The sequence below is a fragment of the Lasiosphaeria miniovina genome, assembly GCF_030549165.1.
Source record: "Lasiosphaeria miniovina strain SMH2392-1A chromosome Unknown B0T26scaffold_9, whole genome shotgun sequence".
NCBI classification, from domain to species: Eukaryota; Fungi; Ascomycota; class Sordariomycetes; order Sordariales; family Lasiosphaeriaceae; genus Lasiosphaeria; species Lasiosphaeria miniovina.
The window spans coordinates 482,193-504,998 of record NW_026848228.1 but is presented as its reverse complement, the minus strand read 5'-3'; the positions used below and the strand labels follow the sequence as shown (position 1 = coordinate 504,998).

Below are 22,806 nucleotides of genomic sequence, written 5' to 3'. Positions count from 1 at the left end.
ACAACCTTGGCTCATTACAGCCCTGTGGGCACTGTCACCTCGCTCCCCTCCATGTGCCAGACAAAAGTCACCGTCTTTTCCGCCCTCCCCCGCCCCCACAAGACCTTGAGCAACATGTTGCCCGTATATCTCCCCTCGTCGGTCGGCATGAGGTCATCAAATGTCATGATCGGTTCATTAATGTCATTAACCCACCTAGGTGCATGTGTCGAGTATCTGTCCAGTGCTTCCATGGCTTTCCTCTCATGCTCCTCTGCATCTTGCAAGTTGACCGCCTGGCGCTTGTACAGACGGGCGAGGTGGAGTCGAGCACGGCCCAAAGCTTCATCGGTCCAGCTTGAGGCCGTCGCCAAGTCGATGCATCGCTCCGAATATTCTCTGGAGAGAGACACGTTGTAAGCGCTGTTCGGTACGATCATGTGGCACAGCAAAAGAGAGGGAAACACAGTCAATACTCAATACGTACATTGCAGCTGGCAGCTCGCCAATCATGGCGTACATCTCGCCGACGGCATAAGTGCTGAGAATGGTACCCTTGCTGTGTTTCCCCTGCTGCTCAAGCTTGGCTTTGAGCGTCTCGAGGTGCATGCCGAGGGCGCGCTGGAAATCGCCCGACTGCAGCACGCAACATGCGAGCATGAAGTAGTTGTCCCTAAGCCGTGTTAGTGTTACCTTGGGTGGCACTGCAAAGCGGGCAAACACAGTCAAGACTTACCAATACTGTCCCTCTTTCCCAAACGCAGCCTCAGCGAGTTCGACCGAGTGTTGGAGAAACTTGAGCGCCTCGTCTAGCCTCTCTTTGCACATGTGGACAATGCCCATGTTGTAGTAGTACTTGGAGTACTCGAACGGGATCTTGTCCTCGGTATCCCACTTCTTGTAGTGCCGGAGACAATCCTCAAAGATGACAGAAGCTTCGTCAAACTTGTACTCGTTGAGGAGCAGGATAGCAAAATCGCAAGCGGCATTCTGGAGAAGCACGTCCTGGTCTCTGGTGTAGGCGGGAGCGGCAGCATCATAAACGTGCTTTCGGATATCGAGCGCCCGCTGTAGCTTGTCTAGACATTCGGCACGCCTCTCGCAGCCCATGCCGTTGAGAAGGAGCCCGGACATGCAAAGAATATCAGCACGCCGGGGCGACTTAGGATCTTCCTCGACGTCTTCAGAGTCCAGGACGTTCTCCGCGGCGTCGAGAAAGGCTAAGCCGTCGTGGACATTGGCCTGGCTGTCCCAGATAAAGAATCCAGCGTCATAGAAGAGGTCGGCCATCTCCTCTGTCTGCTCAAAGCCGTGGAAATCGCGCTGGGCATGTTTGAAGGCTCGTAAGAGACCGAAGACGTGGGGCATGTACTCTTTGCACCTCTTCCAGTTCTGTGGCGCAGGAGCTTGGATGGCGGGCGATTTCGGGAATCTCTTGCGCACCAGGCGCGTGGCTTTGGTCATGGCGGAGTCAAACTTGAGCTGCGCACCAATGTCGATGACAATCTTGGTCTGTAGCAGCCGATGGATACGATAAGACTCGGCACCTCCTTCGTTCGTCTTGACATCGATGAGCTTGCGGCCGCTAAGCTGGCGGATCATGCGCTTATACAGGGCAGCCTCGGTAGAGTTGAGGAACTCTAGGAACTCCTCCGTGTGGTCACCGACGAGAAGATCCTTTTGGATATTTTCGGGATCGAGAAAGGCCAGAATCTCAAGCAGGTTCCGCGCCGGCACCGATAGCTCGCTAATGCCGATGTCCCACAAGAGATCGATGGACGAATCCAGGCCGCCCTCAATTACTACAGACTTCTTTCGCTGCGTCTGCTTCGCTCTGAACGCCGTCTTCTCCTCCCAGATCTCGTGGAAGTCCTCCAGAGTGGCCCGTGAAACTTTGCAGTAGCCAGCGATCATGATGAGTGCTAGAGGCAACCTCTCCACAAGCTCTCCGATCTGGACGGCAAGATCATAATCGGCATGTTTCGGGGCATCATCAAGAAAGACCTTTGGGTTGATGGAGCAGATCAGGAACTGGCCAGCTTCCTCTGGTGTCAGGGGGTCTAGCTCAATGCGGTGCAGAACGCGCTTCAGAGTCTGCGTGTCTGTCCGGACCAGAGACTGCTTCCTTGTCGTGATGAGGACCGAACCCCTCGTTTTGGGCAGGTTCCGGGGGATGTACTTAGATACATGGTCCCAGGCCTCGACATTGTCGAATATGAGGAGCCATCTCCTCTCCCAGCCTCCGAGCTTTGCCCTGACATTCATGAAGAAACTGACGGGATCCTGCCCCTCGACGGCCAACCCAAAGATGTCAGTACCGATCATGTTGTATCTGTCGGCAAGACCGTTTGGATTCTCGGCCTCGATCCAAATGATGCCCGAAAAGGTTTGCTCATAACGGCGGGCGTACTCGATGGCTGTGGCCGTCTTTCCAATACCACCGCGTCCACTCACGACGCATATGCTTCCCGACTGGGAAATAAACTCGTGGAGGTGTTGGAGGTCGTTGTCTCGGCCCATAAACTCGTGGTTCCTCTCAGGGACGTTGAGCCAGACGGGCTCGACCGTGTCTTCTGCGTCTTCATCGCCGGGCATCGGCTGGTCCGCCTCCAGATCCTCACCGCCAGCTGGCTCCTCCTTCAGATACGTTACCACCTTGTCTTCCCATTCTGGGTCCGTTCTTCGTCTATCAACTCGCCTTTCCCCCCCACTATTGTCGCCGAGATCTCCGGAACTCTCGTCCGCGTTTTCCAGAATGTCATTGCTCTCGGCTAGCAGGACGCTGCGCTGGATGACCGTCACAGGCGCCTGGTTGGGGACGCTTGGTGCGGCGTATCTTTCATTCTGGTCATCAACATAGGTTTCGACAAAGTCATTGCGATCAATAAGTTCGTCTTCGGATGTCGGGCTAGCTTCGTCCTCGCCTATGGCCAGCAGGGCAAACTGCTCAAGGTGGTGGGCAATGTGGTCCCTCCATTCGGCAGGGGCATCGTCTTTGTATGGGACCCCACATAGAGGACATTGACGCTGGGCTGATGTCTGAGGCTGCAGCGACAGCCTCTGCCACGCCTGAGCGAGAGCTCTGAGATCGGGACCGTCTGTTCTAATGTCTGGGTGCTCTGACTTCAGATGCTGCTGGAAGAGGGCCCACGTCTCGAACTCGGTCCTGCATTCAGCTTTGGCACAGTACCAGGCCTGTCTGGTCCGATGGTAATCCAGTTCGTGTTGAAACCAATCTTGCTTGATGCCGAAAAGTTTGTGGGCCCGGCTGCACTCTTCAAAAGTACAAGTGTAGGGCTGCAGGTCCATGTAAAAGTGAGCGATCCAGTCCTCCTGGGTCATGGTGTCCTTGTCGAGCTCTAGTGGAACCTCGATGCGGCAGTACTGGCATTGGAACGGGATGCTGTCCTTTACTTTGGTGTCGACAGGCAGGCCGGGGGGTTCAAGCTGGAGCTCAACGGCTTGAACACCGCCAGTAGATGCGGCCGACGTCAATGACTCCTTTTCGTGGATTATGTCATTAGACCAAAAGGTCTCCTTTCCAATAGTCGACGGCGCCGTTCTGGAGGCACCGGCTTCCGATCCCGACGGCGCGGACGTCCTGCGATAGCCCCGGATGCGGCTCAAGGCAAGGCCATGGCGAGGTTTCTGGTCAGATTGCCCCTGATGGGGTACTTGGCTGGCGACTGCAGCTTCTGAAGATTCTGCTTCATCCTCGAGACTCGCCTTGGATGCTTCCTTCAGGCTCTGGATATTCTGCCGTCGTCGCCTGTTAGCGGCCAGAAGCCGGTCGACCAGGGACGGGGCAGCCGCTGGGAATGCTTTCTGAGCGTACTGCCGGTCGAAGGCCTCAGTCTGGTGGGCGTCTGGGATTGGGGTGAGATCATCATCGTCAAAGGGGTCGAGGAGTGTGGGCTGGAGATCGAACAAATCGTTTATTATCTCCTCGGCTTCTGCGAGGAACTTTTCGGGGTTCAAGTCTGAGTCTTGGCTTCCCAGACCAAGGATGTCCCTTAATTCCTGCGCCTCGCGTCGTTCAGAGGCCGGTATCGAACTTGGCGGGGGTGGCTGTTGGACGTTGTCACCAGAGGGTCGCTCGCCGAAGCCTTCAAAAGTCGTGGGCAGGGACTCGGTTGCTGTCGACCACCCGTTAGACCACAAACACGAAGCGAAGGAAAGTACTTGACTTATTGGAGGGGAATAATTAATGGGCGTAATCACCATTCACAACCAGCTCCCACAATTCCTTCAACAGCGTCAAGGCGCTACTCCGCGGCTTCGAGGCTCTCCGTAGAGAATGGTCGAGAAGGCGAGAGACGGCACCTGTGTCGTGGCCCCATGCTATCAGTCTCGCGAGACACCGGTCCACGAGAGTGCGCAAAGCTTTCTTCTTGGCCTCGGCTTCTTGTTGCTCGAGCGAGACCTCTTCGACTGTGGATTCTTGCCGTGTTAGTTCTTGTTTGGGTCTAGTCCTGGTTGCTGTGGGCCCGTCTGGCGATTTGTCGCTGCCAGTCTGAGTCCGAGTCTCTGCCTGTAGCTCCTTCCTCTGCTCTGGCTCATGCTCGGGCCCTTGCTCCTCCGGCTCAGGCTCAGGCTCAGGCGCGACTTCCTCTTTCGACGCCCACAGCTCCGCATTCAGCGCCGTGTGGAGCTGTCTGATGGCCTGCGTGCAGTCCTCAAACTGAGCGGCCAGGGGTGCCTTGGCCCGCACGTCTTCTCTGGCAAGGAAAGTTTTGGATTTGCCGAGCCTGTCCCTGGATGTCTTCTCCATGGCTGCCGCCCTGAGGTGGGCGATTGGCGCGGTCTGCACCCGACGGTATAAGTTTACCAACCCGACTTTGGTAAGGTAAGGATGAGCTACGTGATAAAAGGGCGTAACTTTGACCTCGTAGGTGAGTCCCACTGGTCACATCATCAAAAGTTGCAGATTGTCGGAACAAGGCAGACTCGGCCCGTCACCGTTCATAGGTATGGAAGGTATTCCTGGCCAAGATGCCCTGCCTTGGCCTCGACTTGACCCCGCACGGGGGGGCCGGGGCGGATTGGGAACGAGGCGAAGCATCGTGTGTGTAATGACTGGCTGCTAATTAATTGCGTGCATGCACACATTGAACACAGCCATCCCTCTCCGTTGTCGCCCACCCCCCACGACCCCACTTTCCACCTCCCACCACCCCTTCGTGTGCACCACTGCACCTGCTGTCTTGCAACCTGCAATCTTGCAACATGCAGCCTTCCAAAGACAGAAGGCGGTCGTATGCACCAACACGGCAAGCCAGCAATGCTACTGGACGCCGACCCAACCTCGAAGCGACGAGAGCCTGGCCATGTACTGGTACAACAGACTACCTGGACGTTCTCCTAAAAGCTGGAAGTGCATTTTGCAGAGAGCCTCGTCTTCATGTCGAACCAGGCCGCATCACACCCCCCAGGGCCCCGCATTTGACCAAAAGTCGCTCCCACGGCTCTTCCCGTCCCACTTGTAACACTCACTTCTTGCTTCTTCGACTGCTTTTTGCTACTTGCATTGCACAGACTTGGGCCAGACCCTTGGCGACCAACCAGTCCAGTCCGCCAGACTACTCTGTAACACGCGCACATCCCCCGATTACCTATTAGTCGTATCGTGTCGGTGATAATGTCGGGCTTGGAGATCCTCGGTGTTATCCTGGGCCTGTACCCAGTCATCGCGGAACTGGCCAAGAAGTATAGGCAAATGAAGGGCACCGACTCAAGAGAGCTCGACAGAACCGTCGACGTCACATCGGCCATCTACGACGCCACTGTCAGGGGCCTTCTAGCCTCTGCCGTCTCACCACAAGAAATGCATCGCCTTGCCCCGACTCACGGCCCCATTGACCAAAATCTCTGGGAGGACTCCAACCTACAGCAAAAGCTCCTCACCCGTCTCGGTCAAGAGAAATTCGATCTCACCATCGACTACCTGACCCAGATGAAGAAGCTGCTAGACCACGTAAAGCTCGAGCTCACGACCTTGTGTCGTAGCAATGTAAGAATCTCGATCGTGTCAATCAACCAATACCTACTTGCGGGAAAGCAACGACCCGATTGAGGGACGGTAGCTAACTCCCTGTGACAATAGGAGGGATTTGATCGCTTTAAGGCGGCTCTAAAAAGGACAGTTGCTGGTGCAGGAAGGCCGAGCATAAGGGAGACAGTGAAGCAAGTCAGGCACCTCAACAATGACCTCCGCGAACTCCTTGACGACAGGCCCTTCAGCACCCCCCATCAGCAATTCCGGGACCAGAGTGCCGCCAGCGAGGCCCTGCAGACAGAAGCCAGTACCCTCAAGGCCCGCGAGTTTTTCGACGCTATCAAAGAGAGGTACACTTGTGCATGTCCAAACCCACATGTCATCGGCCTTGGCTGCTATTGCGCACCCTGCGTCCAGCCCTCGTCTGGCGGCGGGCTTGCCGTCCACACAACAGACGACTGGGCTTTTTGTTTGGCCTTCCCACCGGGCCTTCCCGAGAGGTCGGAAGACGACGTCTCGGCGACAATACTTCTAGAGACCATTCCCGAGAACGGCATCGACGCATCTTCCATCCGGAATCTCTGCGCCCTAGTCAAGCAAGCGACAGCAGAATCCGACGTCCGCCAAGTTCTGCTCGAAACGGCCAGCGACAGCCAGATGTACCGAATGAAGGTGACCAAGCTCGACCCGAGCGGCTCCAATCAGAAGCAGCAACCGACGATCAGGTACTTTGCCGAGCTGAGGGAACCCAGCAACGGCTTTTCGACTAGGGATAGACTCGGGCTGGCGCTTCGCCTCAGCTTGGCCATCGGGCAGCTCTGCTCGACGCCTTGGATCAGCGAGTCATGGAGCTGGAACGACGTTTGTGTCACCCAAGCCGCCGGCACCGCTGTCGAGCACAGAAACAGCAACAGGGCGAGCACGGCAGCGGGAGCGGGAGCGGCAGCGGCAGCGGTCAAATTCCCTGTCATGTTCATCCTCCAAGACATGTACTCTTCCAGCTACGACACAGACAACGAGTCGACGGCCGCAACCCTCGCGGCGGTTCCCGCCATGTCTGAGGTCCTCGACGACGAGCCCGTGCTGACCAAGCTGGGCCTGGCCCTGATCGAGCTGGCCATGGGCAGGTCGATCGAGGAGATGAAGAGGGAGTACGGTCCCGACGGCTCGGTCGAGGAACACCTCGCCAACATCTACACGGCCAAGACGCTGCTCCAAAACGGCAAGATCCGCAGCGAGGCGACGCGCGAGTACGAGAACGTGGTCAAGGTGTGCATCGGGCGCCGGTTTTTCGACAAAGATGGTAATGTCAGGGGGCTGTTGTCCGAGGACAAGCTGTTCTTTTCCTGCTTCAGGGACGCCATACTTGAGCCGCTCCTGGAGGTGTGGAAGAGGTACGAATTGTAAAAAAGGGCCGGAATTTGTAGCTGTATTCTTTGTACATAGCCCACATGTGACCAATTACTCGGGGAGTTGGACAATGGAACTTGGTAACCCCTTATGTGAGTCACAGAACTGAATCTCGACCTTTTTGACTTGGCAAGGTTTGATTTCCAGTCGGTGCCTGAAGCACGGACGTGACTCGGGGGCCATAAACTGAAGATGAATCTTCTACGCACCGTCTTGCTTTACGTCCATACCCAAAGCTTGGGCGGGTAGCTGTTGAGATTGCTCAGGATCCTCGGTTAAGCCTTGTTATGGTTTGAGTTGTCATGATAAAGGCATGATGAAGCATTTATGTCAGAGGTAGAATGGTCGCGAGATTCAAAGCTAATTACGACATGGTACCCGACCCATGGAAGATGGAAGTGGTCCAGTCCAAGGGTTGCTCTGTGAAAAGTCTAAAGCGCTCACGCCGCCGCCTGTAAATTCTTGGTCATTTCCCAATGGGCTACTTTCCTCAAAAGCTTTCCTTTCACACCGATTCCACATTCTCATCAAACTAGTTTATCACCTCTCTGCGCCCAAGCCCAACACCACAAGCTCGGCATCACCGTGTCCTCTCGCCCATGCTTTGCTCGGCACCTCATCGATCATGGATCAGAGCACCGCAGAAAATCTGCTGAAGGTGTGCGAGGCTGCAGCAGACCTGGATGCTTCTGGCCCCATACGAAAGAACTTGAAGTCCATGCTAGTCAGCCTTGAGCCGTGGAATGACATCCTGGACACCATCATGCCCGTCTTGAAGGCAAGGGTACAAGGCTTGGAATCCCCAAAAGTCGACATGAAGGCCCTGAAAGTCGAAGCGGAGAGCATTACAATCGAGCTGAAAGAACTTCAAGTGGGGGTGGAATCGAAGCAGGAGCAACAAGTGGGGGTGGAATCGAAGCAGGAGCAACAAGTGGGGGTGGAATCGAAGCAGGAGCAACAAGAAGAGGGAGAAGAACAGCGAGAAGCAAATAATAGTATATAGATTACGAGAGTCTAACACTGAATGAACGAGTAATATTTAATAAACTCTATAACTATATTAATAGCTAAGGAACGTTCCCTAGGATCGTCCTCAGCTCTACCTATATAGAGTATGAATAACTAATCAGAGTCCCCTAATCGTAATCTATAGATGTCTAAGTGATCTGCTCACAGATCACCCGGAACGCTACAGATCGAGTGGTTTGTAATAGTGGCTCCTTTCTATTATGCTAACACGGTGGCGGTCTTTGTCGGCCTTTAGCGCGCCTGATAATCTCATGAAGCCACCTCCCGGTGGCCTCGACCATGGTATGTTTCCGAAGACGCGCATGTGGTACTGGAAGACAAGGCCATCCCATTTTGACTCGTCAAACACGGCCGAGCGCGTCCATCGGTGGTTCGAACTTCCCCATAAGTCCCGGGTCAACCCCCATCTCCCCTTGAATTGCGCCAAGAGGCACTCAGCCAATCAGAGAATTTTCTTGAAAGAAAGTACGCTTTCCTTATCCAGTTTTTCTCAGTTAGGTATTGAACGAAGCCCATGCCCAGTCATCTCTTCATGTCGCCGCCTTTCTTTTCTGCCTACGCGTTCTTGGTCAGCTGTCACCAGCCCTATCTTCTCCCGCCCTATTCACTAGATCCTAAAAGGAAGCCTCTTTGGAATAAAATTCCTTAGTTTAAGGCTATTATGTGATACAGCCCTCGAACCCGAGCGTCTTAACGCATTGTCACACTCGCTGAGGCATAAACATCTTCCTAGGCGTCAGCCAAAAACGTCAATGTCACGCCTATCACGGCCGCAACGCCCACAGTGGCTCAGCCCACAGTCGCTCCGCCGACCGCGTAGGGTCGCTGCTCGTCGGTCTTCTTCTCAATCTCGGAGATGTTCTAGCTGCGTAGGAACCACAGCGAGACGGAGCCGACGAAGAACGTGACGCCCACTTACATCTGCGCGGGCAGGAACTGGTTCACGCCCGATCCGAGATAGTCCGTCCGCGATTATGATGACGAGTTGCTCAGCATCTGCCCGCGAGCAACGTTCTTGCCAGTTCGTTGAGTCCAACGTACCAGGTGCCGGAAGCTTGCGATGGACCACCGTCAGCAAACTACCGTATATCAAACAAATAGGGAACAGAACCTTGGGCAATCTACCTGCCAAGTAGGATATCTTAGTTTCGGATGACGCAAGACATATGGAATAACTCTAGGGAATAAACAAACAGTAAGGGTTCGGGGGTGCATCCTTCTCGAGCGATATAATCTCGTCAGGAGTCGAGGTTATTTAAGAATGAATGCGAGTATTGCAGCTCCCTAGCTATACTGATTGGCCCAGCCATAGTATGCAAGTAGCACCTGCTTAATATCCTCCGACCAAAAAATTCAACCTGCCTTACTAAAGGAGCCCACTCCAACGCCTTCTCAGTCTATCATAAGAATTGTGCCTTTAGTAGCCTGCTACTGTTTGGAACCTTCTACCCTTCCTTTCCTATGCTGCTAGCGGCTCCAAGCTGCCCTCGAAAGACTTTGTCATCCAGACCCCGGATAGCTCGGCTAGGGTTGGCGACGCACCGGCTTGGGAAAGCCCCAGAGTTCGACGGCAGCCTGAATCAGGGCCGTGTTGAATTCATCGACGCCGGTACTTTCCCACTGATTCATGCCGTGGGGCCCGCCATATTGGCGGATAAACTCCACTAAGTACTCAAGGCACTGCTCCAGACTCTCCGCGGTGCCCGCCATCTTCGGATCCAGGCCCGTTTTGCCCTTGACAGTTATGTACTTCGGAAACTGGATAACCAATTTCCTCCCGTCCCTCAAGTCACTGATACTGGCTCCTAACTCGATGGCGTGGTCCCTCGGGCACCACACAATGATGCCATGGAATTCGGGCTTGTTCTGCGCGTTGACGGACCGGAACAAAGTGGGTACTGACTTATACGCGGACTCTTCGACCTCCTTCAGGCAGATGACCATAGCCTTTGTGGGCGAGATGGGGGATGACGACTTTTTCTGTAGTAGAAGGAAAATTTGGGTTAGTAAACTCAGGACACGCTGGCTATGAGGCTATGATGTAGTCACTCACGATTTGACCGTGCTCTTTTCCCTCCCTCTCAAACTTGGACTCGTCGCTCTTGAACTTCCAGCTTGCATTTGTCTCTGGAAACCTCCCCCACGCTCCTTCGGCCAGTACGAACGCCCCATTACGGATGGAGGAGCTGGAATCGATAACGACACCAGTTTTTCTGCATCTCGCAACTCGATGCCGGGTGAGGTCGTAGATTTCAAAGTTGAATATCGGGGCGCCCGTTGCGTCCTTGTGGCTTTTCAGCTCGGTAATTGCCTTCACCGCAAACGACGTACAGCGACCCGCGTCGACGTTCCAGGTAGCCGCTAGTTGCTGAAAGTTGAAGTGACTAATATGACTATCCGTAATGGTCTTGATAGAATTCTTGGGGTCAAGTAAGAAGTCACCAATCGACTTTCCAGTCGCTTGGATGATGTATTGTAGCATCAACATTCCAGTGTAGGGACCGCCATCGAAGATTTTTTTCCACTCATGTTGAGCGAGATCAAGAGGGGTAGGTGGCGCCGTGTTAGACATGGTGGAGGTCGGCAATCAGAGCAGATAATAGTAACGAAGAAAAATAATCAAAGCCGAGTAAGCGCGAGCGCCTTGTAACGAACCAGAGGTAGCTGGGTGATGATGCTAGAAGCTGGACTAGGACAGTATCTAAACCATTCAGGAATGACCTTTATATAGGTAGGTAGATGGCTCCCACCAGGTAGGGATAAGATGTGTTGAAAGGGGCCGTTGTCGTGCTCGTTGGACGTCGTCGTGGCTGTGGTTGCTGGAGCTTGTGTTGGCGGGGGCCGAAGGGCCGGGGATCCAGGCTCGCATCCATGAGACATCGCCAGGGCGGCACGGCCGTTGGGCCGTGGCTGCTGAGACCGGTAACGGTTTGTTCTAAAGGGTTGTCGGCCTGTTTGAGGGAGAGGAGACGTCGTTGCTGTGGTAGCTTGAGCTGGTGTTGGCGGCGAATGAAACAATGGAAATCCATTTTGTAAGCCCCCATCTCCGACCAGGGCGGCGCGGCCGTAGGGCCATGGCTGCTGAGCCCGGTAACGGTTTGTTCCAAAGGGTTGTCGGCCTGTTTGAGGGAGAGGAGGCGTCGTTGCTGTGGTAGCTTGAGCTGGTGTTCGCGGCAAATGAAACAATGAAAATCCACCTTCCAAGCCCCCATCTCCGACTAGGACGGCGCGGCCGTAGGGCCTTGGCTGCTGAGCCCAGTGGCGGTTTGCTCCAAAGGGTTGCTGCCCTGTTTGAGGGAGAGGAGGCATCGTTACTGTGGTAGCCTAAGCTAGTATTAACGGCAAGTAAAACACTGGAAATTCCCTTGCCAGTTGGGATTCAATACCCCGGGGGAGGTGGAGTTGGTGTTATCCGACCGGGACGGGACGGTTTAGGCCTTGGCTGGTTAGCACGGGGCGGCGGCGGGGTGCTCCCAAGCGGCGCAAAGAAAACTCGAAACTAGGGGGCCCAGCCGGATTTTGGCGGCCCAGCCGGACTTTGGGGGCCGATCCGGAATTCCAGGGGCAATGCAACGCCTTGTGGGTGGTAGAAACCTTTGTTGGTCGTAAAAATCTACCGCCACAGTTTCAGGGTGCGCCTTCTTGATCCTCTTGCCGCTTGGGCTGCAGATGGTGTTTCCACTGCTTCTCGCCGACTAAGAGCACTGCTTGGCGTTTCATTCCGGCAATGATTTGATTATAAAAGCCTTCGGCTCTCCTTGTCATCTGGTTTTTACCACCAGACCAAGTAACGTTCAGAGGAACCCACCCAGCACTCGATCGCTCGTAACTTTGTTTCCTGCTGATAATCGAAAATATTCCTTTCCGCCTAGATCTCTTCGACAAGGGGCCTAATCTACTCAGTGCAATAAAATGTCAGGCGTTCAGGTGGACGTGTCAGCCATGCTCAAGAAATTAAGGACAAATACAACAACAACTTCTTCGACAGTCAACGGTAAGTACATTGCAAACCCCGCCCCAAAACAAAGCAGCCTTACGCGGGTCGTCCCCCGCCGGTCGAAGCCACTTCTTCCCTCACCGTCTACAGAAACTCAAGGTCCGCGTCTAGACCGTGAATACTAATTATACCGACGCAGGCATACTCGGTAAACCCCAAACGACCTCCGGCGACGTGGTCAAGGCCTACTTGATGGAAATGGAGACCGCGGAAGACCAAACCGCCTCCACTCAGGGCAGCACCTCAACTTCAGGTTAGGGTGCACGGGCTTCCGGTATAGGGCAGGATTAGGGCTGGGAAGGACCCTTTCCTGTTCTCGACGCAGGGCCGGTCTCGCGTCGAGGATGGTCCACGGTTTGCTGGCTGCTAGAGGTGTAAGCTGTCAAATACTTCGGCCTTCTTGTCTCGCGGGCTGGGCCCGGAGGGCTGCAAGGGGAAATCTTGGCTGGACCGAGAGGCAGACTTACTTGGGGGGGTCAACAATAGATTGTACAAAATCGAGCCAGCGCCGTTGTGACTCGATGCCACTGCAGGTTTCCCGCATTATTAGCCCGAGTGATCTTTGCGTAAGCTTCGTGAACAGGGGCCGGGAGATAGTACCTCAGCGTCTCCTCTATTGCAGCGCGCTCTTCTTCGGTGGTGTTGGGGTCGCGAAGTTCTTCTCGCCAACCTTCCCCCTCCACGTCTAACAGTGCTCGCATGGCAACATTTGCCGGAACACCGCTGTGCACCACCGGATGGGCTTCCATTTGTCAGCCTGAAGGGCATCTTGAGATTCTCTCGCCCGCCGACATACGTGGAGAGTTTCTGTGCCTCTCGGCTACTATTTCAAGCAGAGCTCGAACATCGACTGCGTTTCCGGGCGGTCGGGGCCCGTTGGCATTATCGCTCTGGTTGCCGCCGGCGCGGTCCTTGCTGCTCTCTGCCATTCTCGAGTTGGTGCAAGAAACGTGGTGAGGTGGGGTGTGCGTTATTGGACGTGGCAAAGCGTGAATTTTAGCCTTCACAGTTAAGTTGGTAATGGATGGCGGAGGAAGAACTAGAAAGGGGAAGCCGACAGTGCCAAAGGCTCGCGGGCTTGGCACAGCCAACGGAGGAGGTACGAGCCGGAGGACGTATGAGCGGAAAGAGCCGAAGGAGCCGAATGAGGCGAAGGAGGCACAAGCCGAAAGAGGCATGGGATTATTAGCGTTACATTCAGGTCTCTAAATATAATTAGGCAGGCGCCGACACCCTACAGTTGTGGTGCATAATAATGTTATTTCAGTACTTCGCTAAATACACGCCCGGAGTGTAGTTTCCAATAAAATCTCCACCAGCCGCAATCACCGCTTCCACTCTCTGCTTCATAGATCTGGCACAGTTCCGTAGCATCTCGGTCGGTACAGCAGCCCAAGCTTCCTTTATAGCTTCGATCAATGCCTTACCAGTAGCACGGGGCCTATTATCTTCAATCCACCGCTTCATCCACGGCCAGACATTCTCAACAGGATTAAGGTCGGGGCTCCGAGGTGGAAAATCGACCACAACGCCGGTAGGAAAATGCTCCTGGATCCAAGCCTTGGAAGACTTCGATGTATGCGCTGGGGCATTATCTTGTTGAATTGTCGAGCTAGGAATCTTCTTATAGAAGTCAAGAAGTAATGGAAGCACATATTCTTAGTATTTTGCCTGTGACGGCCCGCCTTACGCAGTAGGGATGTCAATGGTTGAAGGCAGTAACGAATGTGGATTTAAAGCTAAAGAAGAGAAAGGAATCTATCGCCAGGTCCGCGCAGGGCGCGGAGAAATAGGTAGTGGTGCTCAGTGCGCACAGGCCACACCCTAAGCACAATGCAGCCAATAGAATCAATTCTGTCACATGAGCCCTGTGGCGACCGTGACATTGCCGAGTTAATATGCCCCTTAGCCTTGGATAGGTTTTTAGACTTATCCTTGAGCTCTTTATCCCACACAATAAAAGGGCCTTTCTGAGATCCGGCGAAACATCCCCAGAACATCCACCCTTTACGGCGAACTTTAGGTTGTGGGATTTCTGTTGGTTTCTCGCCAGGTAGTAGAATCAGAGACTTCTTACGACCAGAGCTTCCGTTGACCCAGGTTTCGTCGCTCCAGATCCATGACTCCCAATCATCCTCGGAGAGGTGCCGACGTTGTAGACACCAAGTTAGCCGATTAGATTTATGGGTAGGTTGCAGGATAATTATCGATGGTTGTTGTGTAATTACACAGCCAAGAGCCCCCAGGGCATACCGAATGGCCTGGTTCGAATAGCCAGCTAAGCCTAGGATATGGTCTGCTAGCCGGCTAGGTGGTTTTCCCCGGCGAGAGGGTGTGCCTTCCTCTAAGAAAGTCTGGATAAGCTGTTTCTGTGGTGTAGCTAGTATACCACGGCGACCCCTCTTATGGTAGGTTGGTGTATTCCGGCCGGCCAAGATACCATATTGGACCTGCCGTACACTAAGGTCAAGAGCCTCTGCAATACGTATATATGACCAGCGTGCATGGAAGTAAAGAGTCTTGCACGCAATCCTCTCCTCAATGGTAGTACTTTTCGTAGGAGTCTTTGGTGTGGCCGGTACAGTAGGTAGTACAGCTTGGTCGATTGCTGGTGGTGGGGTGGGCGGCTGGTTCTCTATAGTTCGTGTAGGGTGTGGATAAGTAAAAGGCGTGTGGATAATGGAGCACTTTCCAACGAGGTAGTTGTAGTAGTAATTTATACTGGAGGGTACCTCTTCTAGAAGGCTCCACAATCTGCCAGGCACCCTTGACAAATCCACTTATTAGTACTAAGCTAACATTAAAAGGCAACAAAACTGTAGACTTTCGGGTTGCACAATCGGGTAAGCTGGAGGCAATCGGAGCGGGGTTTGGTTGACTTGCCCCTTTGCGGACAGTGCTTCCCACGAATCGCCTGCAGCTGACAACGCTAGGCTTAGGTTGTGCATCAGCGTATCGTAGATCCACACACCAAAGCCTGCCACGTGACCCACTGCACTAACAAGCCCCCTAACAATTCTACACTTTTCCATCACACCACGCACCAAACCGCCAGTTCTACCATTTCCACCACTTCTACCACTTCCACCATTTCCATGGCTCTTGGTGATACGCACATTACTACGCCTATCAAGGCACAAGTTCTTGGCGCCATTCGCTTTCTGGAAGGCCATAAGATTCCACACTATAAGAATGATGTTTTCAGCTCTTTTGGTGTAACCCGCCGGTCAGGCTGGCAGATCCTGCACAACGCGCGCGAACGGCGGCACCCAGAGGTGGAATCCAGGGGTCGGAAGCCGGTCCTTACGCCAGCCAATTTGCTAGCAATGGAAAGCATTATCTGGCAATACGGTTTCCAAGCCCGGGCACTAAGCTGGCAAGGCCTTGCCAAACCCGCCGGCATCTTGACGCCAGTTTCTACACGCACGATCGAGAGGGCAATGGGTACACTAGACTACCGGAAGTGTATTGCTTGCGAGAAGGGTTTTGTCTCGCCAGCGCATGCCAAGCGAAGGATAGAAGCAGCCAAGCTTTCACTTTCCTATCGCCCTTTGCCTGAGAACTGGCGCGATATAAGATGGTCAGATGAATCTCACTTTGATATATGCCCTGAAGGTAAGGTCCAGATTATACGGAAGCCTGGAGAGCGTTACTGCCCTGACTGTATCCATCATGCTGAAGAACCTTCTAAAGGTATTGAACGATACTATGTTTGGGCTGCTTTTGGCTGGAACTTCAAGTCACCACTTCACTTCTATAGTGTTCCTACCAACACCAACGGAAAGATGTCCTTAGCTGTATATCGCGATATCTTGGAAGAAGTGGTAGGTCCTTGGCTGGCACGTGGGGATTCTTTTGTTCTGGAAGAAGATGGGGATTCTGGCCATGGTGGAGGAAAGAAGCCTAATATTGTAAGGCAGTGGAAGGAAGAACACCAGCTTAAGCACTATTTTAATACGCCTGGCTCACCAGACCTTTCGCCCATAGAAAACTGTTCGCGTGCAGTAAAACAATTCGTACGTGCACACTATACTATAGGAGCTGAATTGAAGGCACTGATTTTGGAAGGCTGGGAGCGTGCAAGTCAGGAGAGCATCAATAAGATGGTGGATTCTATGGTAGTGCGGATGGAAGATGTGTTAGCCGGCTAGGGTTAGATGACTGGGTGGTCGAAGGCCCTGTGGTGACTTGCTTGTAGGTAGGAATTTCTATGGCAGTGGAAGTACTGTGCGGGGTCTGGTGTGCTGGTTTTTTTGGCAACCGCTTGGGGACCTGCGCGGGCCCTCTAGACCATGCCGAATGTAGTATGGTCTTTCTGACAGCTGTACCGTGGTTCGAGCTTCTTGACCCAGATCACTGTGCTGCCGCTTCTGGCCGCCACTCTGGCAACGTGTCATTAGTCAGCATAACAAAATATCGAAGGTGGGACTCGCCGTAGGATTCAGATTGCTGCTGTAATTACTGCTGATTTGCTATGAACTGGTCGCACAGAGCTGTGGGCCAAAAGGCGAGACATCAGCATGAGGAATTTCTACACATAGCTATTCGCTAGCCCTTGTTCCCGAGCAGGAAGGAAATTTGTTTATTGTGCATCTCCGGATCGCCGACCCACGGTGCAAAACCTTCTCCTGAATGGGCGACCATCGGAACTGTCTAGAGCTTTGAGCTGCTTGTCGAGCTCGTCCAGTCGCTGCGCAATCTGAACAAACATACCCTCTGAAGGATGGGTTAGCAAAGTGTTGTTGACAGAGGGAAGGGTTCTTACCCTCCGCGTGCCACAATATGTGGCAATGCAGAGCCCACACACCGGGATTGTCGCCAGGGATGCGAATCACAACGTGGGTATACCCTGGAATAGTTACCGTATCTCTCATCGGATTCTCCAGATTCCAATTTGTTTCTCCTTCCCCGAATATCCCTCTTCCCCAGCCGACGATTTGGAACTGCTGGCCGCTGAAAGTAACAGTTAGGATCTCGCCCAGGAAGCTGAAGTGGAGAGACTCACTGCAAATGACTGCAAATGGAAGGGATGCATTAGCATCCGAATTAATGGCGACCTGAACGCCTTTGTCCGTGTCCTGGGAGACCATGACAAATTGGTCTAGCCCAAAAGTCCAGCTCGTGTCAATTTTGCTCGTTCGCTAAAGCGCAGCGTCGTCATGAAGGGTCTCGTAGAGTGTCCGATATTTAGTCATTACAAGGCAATTAAACTTGGGCAGGACACGAACCTTCAACCTAGTAAATCTACAGGAAAACCGTGCCCTCACGGGCCGGATGAAGAACTCATACCGGCAATCAAGGAGCTAAATCAGCCACCGATCCTAAAAATACTACAGGGAAGGCCTCCTAGCCCTCGACCGACCGGGCACTAGACGGTCATTTCCAGCTCAAGCTTTCTAGCCAGGCTATACATCGCCAGTCTTCCCGAGTCCATCAACCAGCTCAGGATCCTCCCCTTTAGCCGTGCAGCTAAAGGACTAGTATTCTGTAGAACAAAATAAAAGTCCCGCCGTATTCGGGCCTCCGCTCTCCTCTACGTTCAAGCCAAAGGTGGGGCAAAGCACCACATCACCAGGTGTTCGGCAGTCTCTCGTCCTTCTCCACACTCACAGTAGGGAATTGTAACCCTTAGTACTCATCGTTCAAATAGGAAGCTTCGGAGGCCTATAGCCCCAGTTCGAATCTAGACTAGCCACAAGCTTTTATGTTACGATCCTGGCTCTTCTGTGCAGGATGCGTCACGGGCTCTCGTGTGGTTGGCCGGCAGGGAGTGGGGTTGGACCCACCTTCTGGGCCAGGAGCAGCCAATCAGGAGGCGCTCAGTACCTCAGTTGCTCTTCCCTTGACTGAGCACCCTGAGCAGGGCGCTCAGTAGGTAATTAAGTGCTCAGTCGTGCTGAGCGCGGGGGAGGACGCTGAGCGTTCAAAGAAAGGATTCTGATTGGTCCGTGCTACTTAGATAAATACGATGACCGTATCCACGGTCTTAGATAGTTCTTGCTTGGGTCTTCAAGCAAGCAATACACATTCACTGCACTCATATACTTTGAGTGGCATTCCGATTTGACTGTATTACCCGTGCGATAGGAGCTTGCCCTTTGTTCTATCTTCATAATTACCAACCCCAGCATCCTGTGGAGCCCGTGCTCCCTTACAGACAGACGACCCTAACAGTCGAGTGGTTTGTAATATATTGTACTCGCGGTTTGTTCCACCGCGGTAGGCCTCTGTAGCCCTAACGCTCGCGATCGGCCATCGTATCTCCTCGAATTGAACCTCTTGGTACAGTTTTTTGCAGGCCGCATAGACGATAATCCCTGGGGTTTTCTTACCCCCTTGCCGTCGTACAGAGCGGGTTATTACAAACCACTCGACTGTTAGGGTCGTCTGTCTGTAAGGGAGCACGGGCTCCACAGGATGCTGGGGTTGGTAATTATGAAGATAGAACAAAGGGCAAGCTCCTATCGCACGGGTAATACAGTCAAATTGGAATGCCACTCAAAGTATATGAGTGCAGTGAATGTGTATTGCTTGCTTGAAGACCCAAGCAAGAACTATCTAAGACCGTGGATACGGTCATCGTATTTATTTAATTATGGCGGGCCAGTAAGAGCGCAGCTCTTACTTGCCCGACAAGAAGGAGCTGCCTGGCGCCGGGCACTGCTAGCGTGCCGGGCCATTTGCCTGGTGCTAAGACCCTTTGGTGCCAAGACCCTTCTTGGCACCGGGCCACCCCTGATTGGCCGTCCTTCCGTTTGCCTGGTGCCAAGAGCCCTCTTGGTACCGGGCACCGTCTGATTGGTCTTCGACAAGCGGGGCCCCCAGTCTTGCCTGAGGCGCCTGCCTTCTGCAGCCGGTCCAGTACGAACCAGGTTCGTCACACTTACAGACAGACGACCCTAACAGTCGAGTGGTTTGTAATACCTGGGACACCTCTGATTAGTCCACACCAAACAGGGAGTGCCCCACCTTCACGCATTTACGCAGGGATTCGTAACACTTCTCTATATGTGTGCTTGTCACGGCGGGTGCCGTGGTGGTGTCAATGACGTAGTGCTGGAGTGTGGTCTGTGCGTACCTATCACGTGGTCCGCACCATACCTAGAACCCCGCGCCTTGCCCGCTCCCCGCAACACCTTCCTTTTCCTTCCTTAGCTTTAGATTCCACAATACAGGTTACGGTTATACTGCGTGTTATGCCAGTCGAATCCTCTCCTTCGTGACAGTGCTGAGCGGCCCTCTAGGGCCTATAAGTGTAGGGAGCTTAGGGGGCTGGATAGGGGTGTGGCTCCTGCAACGTGCCTACTTTTCTAGGCTCTAAAGGAGCTCTGACTTCGAGGCTGCGCCCTAGACCGTCGTCCTCCAGGCCTTAGCCTTAGCGTACTTTATAATCTTGGTACTTGCTTAGCTTCTTAGTCACCCCTTCTAAGCGCCTGTATCCCGGCGTACCGTATCGTCAGCTAGACGAAATGTGATTTAGTTACGTGTGCTGGACTTACCTCCAGACTAGGGTTCGCCTAAAGTACGAGTCCATACGACATGCGGACTTCTTAACGACGTAGCGCGAGCACGGCGCTAGGAACGTATCCCTCGTATCGTATCGGAGCTTGCCGCCACAAAGCGCGTCAATTAGCTCGAATGCGCGGTTGATTGCGCCAGTCTGGCGACGACAGACGATGCATCTTTGTCTTGTTTTTTTGGGGGGGCGGGGGAGGGAATCGGGGACCAACCTTGACCTGGCGGCAGGCGGTGCACGACGTGGCCCGGCCCTAGCTTTGCGCCGAGAGGGCGATGCGGCTCGCTATACCGTCTGGTTTTTGGTATTACGAAGAAACGAAAAAAATAAAATAAAAGGAAAGCGATGTGAGTCCGGGAGTGGATTGTGGATTGTGGATTGTGGAGTGGAGCGGTCTCGGGCCGAGTCCACGGTGACGAGGCCGGGGGCGAGCGGCGGGTTAGGAGAAGCAATGTGGCGGCCAGTCTCCGCTCGATGGGTAGATTATGTGGCGATCGACGCGACCGTTCCAAGCCGTTTTCCTTTCGGGAATTGTCTGGTGCGCCCGCCGTGACCGGCCAGGCAGGACAGACACGCTTCGCTCTTTTTTTCCCTTTCGCTGCGAGCGGTCAGTTTCGGCTGGGTAGCTGAATCCGCATGTAGTTGTTGCTTTGCGTAAGCGGCGCTAGACCGCATCGGTCGCATCTGATACGTGTTGGCGTTCACGTCCGGCTTTGTAACTGGCGAGACGGCCGGATGCCCAGAATGCCTAGAGGTTCTAGACCCCCTGTGGCGTTTCTCGATGCGCGAAATAGCCGACTCGCGCCTGGCACAATTGATGTGGCGAAGTGATCACATTGGCAATAAATTTATGGATATTGCATCTAGAAAGTGAGTGCTATTGATCACTTTGATACAAAGGGAATATGGACAGCCTTGGGAGCTAAACAAACTAACGAGTGCATCACTGATATGTCAAAAAAATATACCAGACAGTGTCGGTAAATGAGAGTGCATTTTGGTTGCCGCCCGAGGCTGGCACCGTCAATTCAGCCCCAGTCTCGCCAGCAAGACTTTCACGTTATTGCATATTCAGCCACGGGTGCGCGAGAATGCCTTCGGCCGTGATACGTTTCCTTGTATCGTACTCGAAGATCTTCTTGAGCAGGTCATAGAACAACTCGGCCTCCTGGGCCGAGATGTGCGGGAAGCCTTCCTCGGCTGTCACGTTGAACCAGTTCTTCACGCTCCTGGGTGACTTTAGAATGAGATTGGACGGTGTCTCGAGAGGTGCGGAAGGAGTTCCCGGGCGTGTCGCACCGCCGGCTAGAGACGACGAGTTGGACCGGGACGGCGCCGGGGTGCTGGCCCGTGACGGCGTCAGATCCCAGATGCCAAAGACCTTGGCTCTAAGGTCGTAGTTCCTGTCTATGGGATCACAACCGTATTTCTGCACCTTCCCGTGAACTGGGTGTTCGTCGTCGGGGAAAATGACATCATTCCACGCGGCAGGCGGGTTGCCAATGGTGAAGTCAAATATATCGCTAAGGTGGTTTTCCCACGACTGCATTCTCTCGGAGTCGGAGAATAGGGATATGGCCGACCGCATGCGAAAAAGTGTGCATCCCAGAGCCCATACGTCGGATCCCGGGCCCGGCTTTCTGTCGATCAAGGCTTCTGGGGCGACGTATTGCTGCGGGGTTGCGATGCCAGAGCTCGGCGTGGCGGGCGATATGGCGCCGAAGACCTGGTCAAAGTCCATGACTCGGAGATTCCAGGACAGGTAACGGTCTCCGAGCCGTGCCAGTTCCACAGACTTGACGACGTACTTCGGCGCGTGCTCGCCAGGGCCAGTCTTTTCCTTTTCTGAAAGTGGAAGAACCTTTTCTTTTTCTGGGGGGCCGACGAGCTTGAAAAAGTCATGTTTGGACAGTTTGTGGAACTCAGGCGAAATGTCGAGCCCTATATTGGAAGGCGTGAAGTCTGCCGGGATCAAAAGTTAAAGCCAGTCCAGCTCAGCGGCCAGGGTTGCTTCCTAGACCGAGACTTGGGTCACTTACCTCCATGGCAAATATTCTTCCTGTGCATGGAAGCCAACAGACCAGCGGCATCGCGTGCCAGCTTCCTGCAGGCAGCCGGACGTAATCGCCACGGGGGCTGGCTCAGATCGTGCATGCTGGGCCCAATGACGGGGAGCACCTGGCACAGGTGGATGCCGTTCTTGCTCGTTACGTAGAAGCGACGCAACTCGACAATAAAGTGGCGGGCGGGAGATGGGTGTGACGAGTCGGGGTGAGGGTTCAGTAGTTTGTCGATCTTGCCATCAAGCTGGCCGTATGATTCCGTCCACGAAGAACAAACTATCTTGAGAGCAACATAGTGGCCATCTTGTAAGTCTTGGGCAAGCCAAACAGTTGAGAAGCCACCCCGGCCAAGCTTGTGGATGACCTCGTAGCGGTCGTTGTCGAATTTGTCCCCAAGATGGACGGGATGGAGCCCTCCTGAAATGTACTGTTCCACGTTTTCAACATCATCCGCGATATCTAACACGCCGTATTTTTCGGTGGCCATGTTGCTGGTGAAGTCGATTAGGTAAAGTATGTGGAGGCTGTGAGCTAATTCAGGTTCCGCGAGCGGATGGGCGAGGTTGGAGGTTGAAATTCCAATTGACAATTGTGAGGTGAGGGAGGTAGGGGCTTCGGCATCTTATGCTCGGGCCGCGCCCGGGCCAGGCCAGTGAGGGGACCGTCACTGACCTGACGTGTGCAACCAAATGGCAAAGCGCAAGGCCAAAAGCAGGTCGCAGGCACGTGACTTTGGTCTTGAGTTCCTGTTCAACTGTGTCGTGTCTCTTGCGACGCGCCTCGATCCTTTGGGATTTCAGCATTCCTGTCACTTCTG

General features: G+C 53.8%; 5 protein-coding genes across 5 annotated transcripts; 1 reads left to right on the top strand and 4 right to left on the bottom strand.

The window, feature by feature from the left end:
- Positions 1-14: 14 nt before the first annotated feature.
- B0T26DRAFT_660161 (uncharacterized protein) lies at positions 15-4,750 on the bottom strand (the record flags this gene model as incomplete). Its single annotated transcript, XM_060439008.1, has 6 exons — positions 15-378; positions 500-652; positions 716-2,616; positions 2,776-4,033; positions 4,221-4,402; positions 4,586-4,750. 6 exons carry the CDS (start codon positions 4,748-4,750, stop codon positions 15-17), a joined length of 4,023 nt encoding a protein of 1,340 aa, XP_060289388.1.
- Positions 4,751-5,324: 574 nt separating this feature from the next.
- On the top strand, positions 5,325-7,731 carry B0T26DRAFT_528303 (uncharacterized protein). The gene is made up of 2 exons (XM_060435516.1): positions 5,325-5,989; positions 6,083-7,731. The coding sequence occupies exons 1-2, from the start codon at positions 5,618-5,620 to the stop codon at positions 7,379-7,381; spliced, it is 1,671 nt and encodes a 556-aa protein (XP_060289387.1). The 5' UTR covers positions 5,325-5,617; the 3' UTR covers positions 7,382-7,731.
- Positions 7,732-9,202: 1,471 nt separating this feature from the next.
- B0T26DRAFT_681840 (uncharacterized protein) lies at positions 9,203-10,985 on the bottom strand (the record flags this gene model as incomplete). Its single annotated transcript, XM_060440688.1, has 7 exons — positions 9,203-9,274; positions 9,333-9,409; positions 9,455-9,538; positions 9,608-9,647; positions 9,781-9,810; positions 9,956-10,393; positions 10,467-10,985. The coding sequence occupies 7 exons, from the start codon at positions 10,983-10,985 to the stop codon at positions 9,203-9,205; spliced, it is 1,260 nt and encodes a 419-aa protein (XP_060289386.1).
- A 2,659-nt stretch (positions 10,986-13,644) lies between these two features.
- Positions 13,645-14,153, bottom strand: B0T26DRAFT_528263 (uncharacterized protein). Its single transcript, XM_060435515.1, has one exon. It carries the CDS (start codon positions 13,875-13,877, stop codon positions 13,674-13,676), a length of 204 nt encoding a protein of 67 aa, XP_060289385.1. The 5' UTR covers positions 13,878-14,153; the 3' UTR covers positions 13,645-13,673.
- A 6,558-nt stretch (positions 14,154-20,711) lies between these two features.
- Positions 20,712-22,647, bottom strand: B0T26DRAFT_734368 (kinase-like domain-containing protein). The gene is made up of 2 exons (XM_060443193.1): positions 21,966-22,647; positions 20,712-21,888 (listed from the first exon to the last, which is right to left on the bottom strand). The coding sequence occupies exons 1-2, from the start codon at positions 22,474-22,476 to the stop codon at positions 20,987-20,989; spliced, it is 1,413 nt and encodes a 470-aa protein (XP_060289384.1). The 5' UTR covers positions 22,477-22,647; the 3' UTR covers positions 20,712-20,986.
- Between the last annotated feature and the right edge of the window lie 159 nt (positions 22,648-22,806).

What these genes read in the sequence shown, in the direction of transcription:
- B0T26DRAFT_528303 (XM_060435516.1), top strand. Translation starts at nt 5,618, where the DNA reads ATGTCGGGCTTGGAGATCCTCGGTGTTATCCTGGGCCTGTACCCAGTC. An exon ending in CGACCTTGTGTCGTAGCAAT is followed by an intron (nt 5,990 to 6,082) that starts GTAAGAATCTCG and finishes CTGTGACAATAG; the next exon opens with GAGGGATTTGATCGCTTTAA.
- B0T26DRAFT_528263 (XM_060435515.1), bottom strand. Translation starts at nt 13,877, where the DNA reads ATGAAGCGGTGGATTGAAGATAATAGGCCCCGTGCTACTGGTAAGGCA.
- B0T26DRAFT_734368 (XM_060443193.1), bottom strand. Translation starts at nt 22,476, where the DNA reads ATGGCCACCGAAAAATACGGCGTGTTAGATATCGCGGATGATGTTGAA. An exon ending in GAAGAATATTTGCCATGGAG is followed by an intron (nt 21,889 to 21,965) that starts GTAAGTGACCCA and finishes TGATCCCGGCAG; the next exon opens with ACTTCACGCCTTCCAATATA.